The sequence below is a fragment of the Siphateles boraxobius genome, unplaced genomic scaffold, assembly GCF_051911475.1.
Source record: "Siphateles boraxobius isolate OS27281-9 unplaced genomic scaffold, OSU_SipBor_1 130, whole genome shotgun sequence".
Taxonomy (NCBI): domain Eukaryota; kingdom Metazoa; phylum Chordata; class Actinopteri; order Cypriniformes; family Leuciscidae; genus Siphateles; species Siphateles boraxobius.
This window is the reverse complement of record NW_027508734.1, coordinates 5,633,505-5,640,677: the sequence shown is the minus strand read 5'-3', so window position 1 is coordinate 5,640,677 and position 7,173 is coordinate 5,633,505. Positions and strand designations below refer to the sequence as shown.

Here is a 7,173-nt window from a genome sequence, read left to right as displayed (position 1 = left end):
GAGAGAGAGAGAGAGAGAGAGAGAGAGAGAGAGATTCGTACCTGCTTCTGTTTATCGTCTATTTACAACGAAGCTTTGAGTTTCAAAATGGCGATGTAACCCCCTCGTTGCTGAGAAATAAAATGTAGAGGTTCAGCAGTGAAACTTATATTATTATTAAAAGTCACGGATGAGCGTTAAAGCTTTTGTATCGAAAGCTCGAAAACAGCGCATCAATATAACTGTGATTCGATTAACTACCTGTGTGCACTAAACGGTGTTATTGCACACATTCCAGCCAATCAGAATCGAGTATTTCGACAAATAAGTAGTTTTAATTATTAAATGAAACATCACCTTTTCTTTGCCACTGTCATCATCATCATAATCAAAATGAACTTTCAAACATGTTTCTGAAACACTCCCCATCTGCATCTGAGCAAACTATAGTCTCTAATCAAATATGTTATGTAAAACATTACAAAAGCAAATTTAACTTATGACATCTCATTAAATGAACGTTGAAGCTGATGGATTTCATACTCCCTGACTGGAATATTCAACTTTGATTCATCGAGGTCCGTCATCATCGCCTCACGCAGTGAGAAAGCAATGCAGTGCAAACACAGGATATACTTCATTTAAAACAATTTAATCTTTACATATTTGTCTTTTAATGTACAATCAAACCATCAATCATACGTAAAATTGTCCATATTGTACAACTCTAGCACTAGTATAAATTAAAAAAATGAGATCAATATAGAACAACTTGTTTTCTTCATTGATTAACAGAGGAACATCAAGGGTTAATGCGAACACAGAGGCCCCGCCCACACCCATCACATCAATCAGAGGGGAAGGGTCACCATGAGACGAAAGCAAAAGACATAACTTCACCAAATCTGTAACAAGACAACACTTCGGCCTTGTTTTGGAAAAATGACATGCTAATATGCAATTTAAAAATGTCATTTCAGGAAAACAGATGATGTAGTGCAACTGGTAGGTTAGAATATGCAGTTTGACAGAGAACGGGGCACAGCAAATGGTTACCACAAGAGTCAAATTTGCCAAAACTGTGCCATGTATTTCCTGAAAAACAAAAACAAACTGGAGGAGCCAACAGCAGTTATCACACATGAGCTAGAGCTTGATTCCTAACAGTCACATCTCATCATCATCGCTTTTCCAGTGCCAATAAGAAACTGTGTAGTCGTACCCGAATCTGAAGGGTTTGGCATCTCCAAAAACATTCCAGTTGGTTTAGAAGTAGCCTGTATTTACATGTTTTATATTTTCAATACAAAAAAGATTAAACAAAAAAAATTCCAAATCATTCCAAAATTGGAAGAAAAAATATTTAGCCATAATGAAGCCTGCTTTTTGGACCACTTATGTCATACGGATTTTGACATTGGCAATTTGGAGACATTAGAGACAATTAATTTACACAATTTATGCACAAATCAATGTTCAGATGGTTATTTTGATTTCAGAAATAAGAACGAGATTTTCTTGCACTACAGTGAAGAAAATATGCGGGTAAAATATGCTTTACAGTCATGAAAATTGATCAAACTGCAAATTGTTAATGGTCTTAAAACAGGCTTCATTGTTTTTATGCAAAATGCATCTTTTTCATTTTGGGATGAAATATATGGAGGCTTGTTTTCACCACAGACTAATAATAATAAAAAAAAGGTAATTGCAACTAATCTCCATAAAGTCGCAATTCTGAGAAAAAAAGTCAAAATTACGAGGAAAAAAGGGCGGATTTACGAGATGTAAACTTACAATTGCGAGAGAAATAAGGTCGAATTGTGAGATTAAAAACTCAGAATTACCTTTATATTTTTTATTCAGTGGCAGAAACAAGCTTCAATAGAAATACGACCTGGTCATTTCTGAGATTTATAATTTAGCCTTTTCTTGGCCGTCAAATTATATATATATATATAGAATTTGTGATTTTATCGTTTAATTTCAAGGCCTTCAAACATTTGATTAGCTATGAAAGGATGAACAGCAGTAGAGACCATTATAATCACAATAATGAAATATGAACATACAGAGAATAGTGATTTTTCTAACTGCACTGGAGCCAACATTTACCAATTTGAACATTTATGCTTGTTTGCAAACTTTAAAAAAAAAACAGTTGGTCAAGTCACATTTTTTATTTTCAAACTATTAAGAGTTAGTTGCGAAATACATTTAAATATAGTAGCCAGGATAGCAGCTGTAAAAGAAAAGTCTTTGTTTTTCATTCCCAGTAACCAAAAGCACAAAACTTCATAAAGCGTGGGCACTCAAAGACCTTGGTTGGCTCATGAACCACAGTCCCATTGCACTTCAGACTGGCCGTCGTAGTGTCGAGGATGAAGACGATTAATGAAGACGAGTTTCACCCTGTTCTCCTCCAACGTCCTTTCACTAGGTAGCGCAAAACCTACGTTTGTATTTTTGATCATCTCGCAATATTGAACACACTTGCATTGGCGACGTATCCACGCGTACGGGACGCTGAACATCTCTTCGGCTTCACAGCATCAGATCCCGATTGGAATGTTGTGGTGCGTTCAAACACGATCTCTTTGCCGGATCTCTCCCACACACACACACACACACACACACTACAAGTAAACAATGTTATAGAGTCCATTTTGGGGTGTTTTGGTGAGGGGTCCCGGCGGTGAAGGTCCCTCCTCGCATTTCGAGCGGTTCATCTTGACCTTTCACCTCATTAGGACACGTTTTCTCAGGCTGGAGGCTAAGAGGTCAAATAAGCAGGACCCGAAGGCGGGAGTTAAGGTGTCTTGACCGCGGGTGGATGTTTTTTTTGCATGCGCGTGTGAGAGTTAGTGTTAGCGTTTAAAGAAAGTTCCTCCGAGACCCAAAAATCTCCCAAGCGGCGTCCTCGAAAGTCTCCTTCTGGAGTCTTGTGCAAGTAACCAGAGGATGTGACCAGGTTCGGGTCCCACTGGCAGAGTGTTTTTAGTGTTTACCGGGGCGGTTTAGGGAACCATGGGGGGCGTGTGGTCAGAGGGATGAATTGTCCAGTAGCCGGACCTCCTCTTCACTCTCATCTTCCTCATTTCGGGAAGAGGAGGATGCTAGTTGAACATTATGGACTCGGGATCTTGGTTTGCCATCTGGGCCATGTGACGGAGGATATCTTTTTTTGTAATAACACCAAGGAGGCGCCTACAAAAAAAGAGAGACAGAAAGAGGTAGAGAAATTTACCATGTGCATTTTTTTGACAAGTGCGGAGAGCACTGACATCTTTTTCTGTTGCCAAGTTTTGCAGGAAGGTCCCAATGAGATTTTTGTACAACTCTATTCTCAGAGACGGCTTGAATTGGCGTTCTGACCCAGAATCAAATCTTTGCTGTAATTTGTGAGGAGTCCAGGCTCAGTCTTGGCAACAGACAGCTGACAGTCTCTGGTCTGAAGAAGGGCAGAGAGTGTGGAAGATTATGCCGTGTTACTCAGGGCAGGAAACGCTACGTTATTTCTATGAGCCGACAGCACCTACACAGTGAGAAGCAAGTGTTGCGAAACAGAAGTGAAACAGAGTGAGTGAACGTCTCCATCTCATCCACACACTCTGGCCTTGGTGAACAAGAAAGTGAAGTTAATTTTCCAACACAAATTCAAGAGCATGTTTAAAGGATGCACAGATATCGTGCACTTTTATTAGTTCACAGTGTTGGGGAACGTCACTTGAAGAGTACTATTGCAATATGGCTTTTCTAGTTTTGTGTTACATCATGTTATTCATAATAATAATAATACATAATAATATTAGTAAATAAATCAGTTTTGTAGTGTTAGGTCACTCATTTGCAGCAAAGACAAAGTGTCGTGTTCAATGTCACTACATTACAGTCGGTGTTACAATACTCCTACAAAAGTATTACTTAAGAAAAAATAAGTGTTCTTGTAATGAATTGCTTTTTTTAATAAAGTAATGAATTATGTAAAAGCATTTAAAAATAGCTTGGACTTTATAGTGTAAATTTAAAAAAGTAACGCAATATTTTGTGTAATTAACAGCCTGTTACTTCTATGTGATTATGTAACGTTATTTGTAACGCTTTACCTGCAACGGTTTTTCTAAACGAATAAGGTGTCTGTACCCAAACACTGATTTCTCTTTTGAAATATAGGCGTTCAAAGTGACATTACTGCATTACAGTCGGTGTTACGTTTCTCAAAGTATTAAAAACATTACAAAATGTAAACATTACTAAAAAGTATTTAAAACGAATATTTACACTACATTGGTACTTTTCCACTGCTTTTGTATATTTATATTTAGTGGTGTAAATGTGTATAAAAGTAACTTGTTACTTTTTATAATTTACTCTATAATGTTCAATACTTTGCGTACCTAACAGTCAGTTACTTCTAAAACAATGTGATTACGTAACGTGTGATTTGTTACGCTTTACCTGCAATGCTGTTTTTCTAAACGAATAAGGTGTCTGTGAACAAACACTAATTTCTCTTGATAAACTTTTGAAACATAGGCGTTCAAAAGACAGTGACATTACCGCATTACAGTGCGTGTTACGTTACTCAAAATATTAAAACAAATTACTACATGTAAACAATTAACTACACCACATTGTTACTTTTCCACTGTTTTTGCATGTTTATTAGTGTATAAGTGCATAAAAAGTGTGAATTCAAAAAAATAACTCAATACTTTTAGAAGTAACAGGCTGCTAGTCACATATTGTGATTATGTAACATGTTATTTGTAACGCTTTACCTCCAACGCTGTTTTTTTCTTCTCCAGATGGATACGGTATCTGTACCCAAACACTAATTTCTCTTGATAAACTTTTGAAATGTGAATGTTCATTTTACTTTAAATACGCTCTTGATTTTGCTTTCGAAAAAAGCAAATTAAGCTTGATGACAGATTGTATCACAGATAAAAGGTGTGACAATTTTGACGAGAGCCGGAAATGCGAGAATCCATCCAAACTAGAGGTGTAAAACGCTCGTGAAACGATTGTCAAACCTTTCTGAAATGCTTGTGAAATGTCTGCGGACAGGAAGAAAGTGAAAATCAGACAACTGAAAGAGGACAGGGTGTGACTTGAGACAGGTGAGGACTTTTGGTTTAGGGGACAGGTACTGCTAACTACATACTACAGGAAGTGCTAAGATTCGGGAGTCACATGGTAATGACACAGCATCCTAGTAACAGCTACTGTGACTACAAAGATGAAGAGATAATAAATGCTGGTGAACGAGAAAATCGTCCGCTACACACGACAGTTACTCGCCGATCGTGTAGGGGCGGAGCTGCGCGAGGGGTCAGATGTCATCGATCTGTAGCCCAGCGGACGCAGACCAGGCGACCCCGGGAGGAATTTAGCAATAAGCAAAAAGGAAAACAAACAGAAATCAAATTTAGATGAAGGACATCACGGCATGTGTATTGGATGTGCTTAGTGAGTACACGTGCACAATGCAGAACTGAAAGGGGAGGTCTACTACATAAAGGTGCATTTCTAATGTGACAGACTACTCTTCCTCGCTGGCAGGAGCAACAATCTGTGTGAAAGCAAGTCTTACAAGAGACGTGACGTCTGCAGAGGAAGAACGTCCTGGAAGCAGGGTCCAAAATGTAACAGATCACGGTGTTTCAGGCCGCGTTTTACACTGCAGGTCTTGATGCCCAATTCCGATTCGTAGACTAGATCCTCTTTTTTTTACATCTTTTAAAAGCGGCCCATATATGATATCTGCATTTAGACTTTAAACTTGGCGAAAAACCCAAGGTAGACGTACTGACCCGGAAAAGGCCGAAAAGGAAGTAAAAACGGCACGATTTACAATGGATGCAGACGAAATAATACAAGCTTTTGCTTTCCGCGCCATCTTTAAAGGTCAGCAAAACAGTGGCTGGAGTCTTTATCCTCCATTGTGACATCATTCCTCACCAGGGGAATATCCGATCTGCACGCTTACATGGCAGACGCAAATGCACGTATCTGATTCATATCACATTTAAATCCAAATATGAATGAGGCCTGAAACTGATCTGAGAAAATCAGAATCCATGTGCTTTTTTCCCGCTTATACGTTTGTAGGTAATATCGGATCAGTGCCAGAAATGATAAAAAAAAGTCGGAATTGGGTCACTTGAACCATGTAATGTAAATGAGGCCGTATACTAACTTCACTTAGGTCACCGTTGTTTAAAAATATAATGACATTAACGTGAAATGAATGGTGACCCTATTTAACTTTAATACAGAGAAAGTTACTGGTCGCAAATTAATTGGTGCAAAGGATCTTGGTAATCTTGAAAAAAACCTCAACACCAAGTATTTATGAAAAAAAAAGTCCCATTGTAAAAAAAAAAAAATCATTGAATATCCTATTCCACATAAACACAGGCTTTATTTTGGCTTCAATAAGCCTTTTGATGATCCTTTTTTTTTTTTAAGTGACACCAGCGAGCAACTTAATTTAGTTAGTTTTGGACCCCGCATGTAGGACAGTTCCACCACCCTGAGAGGATTGCTGTTCAAGTTTTGTCGCACAATAACGTTTGTGCATTTAATTTCAAAATGAGACTGATTTCAGAGTTATGTGGTATAAAACCTCTGGCAGACATCAGTGAAAGTGAATAGACATGAGAAAACATTTAGCCAACTTGAATGCAACAACATAAAATTGTATTAATCTATAACTAGCTGAGATTGGGACTTATTTTAGGGCAACCACTCAGAACTGTCTTTCTTTTCACTCAAGTTTCATGCGTCCCTCCTAAGAGGCGGAGTCTAACATGTGAAGTGGGCGGGGCTAATCACCAAGGGCTCCACGTGCTGCTTGAGCTCTTCCAGATGTTCTAAAATATTCTTCTTTGTGATGATGCCCAATACAATCCTGCAACACACACCGTGACGACCATCACTTAGCAACAAAAATTACACCGACAACTTAAGTACAAACAAATAAAAACAACAACAACATAAGAGTAACAAGACAACAGAAGCAATATCAACAGAAAATTACTGAGATCATCAAAATAATCTGCAATTAAACAAAGCAATTAAACAAATGAACTGAATGTAATGTAAATGACAAATATTAGCCGCCACCATGTGTGTGAAATAAAAATGATTAATTAAGGATTAAGAGAGCAACTTTATTGACTTTACCGT

General features: G+C 37.9%; 1 protein-coding gene across 8 annotated transcripts in view; it reads right to left on the bottom strand.

Annotated features, from left to right (window-relative positions):
- Positions 1-612: 612 nt before the first annotated feature.
- Positions 613-7,173, bottom strand: part of clcn3 (chloride channel 3) — a 77,829-nt gene continuing 71,268 nt past the window's right edge. For 3 of the 8 annotated variants that reach the window (XM_077227539.1, XM_077227540.1, XM_077227541.1), the window contains 2 exons: positions 6,820-6,895; positions 613-3,186 (listed from right to left, as the gene is read on the bottom strand). In XM_077227539.1, coding sequence (XP_077083654.1) covers positions 3,022-3,186; positions 6,820-6,895 — 241 coding nt within the window. In that variant the 3' untranslated portion in view covers positions 613-3,021. Of the gene's footprint in view, positions 3,187-4,619; positions 5,330-6,819; positions 6,896-7,173 lie in introns of those variants that run through there. The other 5 variants (XM_077227542.1, XM_077227543.1, XM_077227545.1 and 2 more) reach the window with 2 other exon arrangements.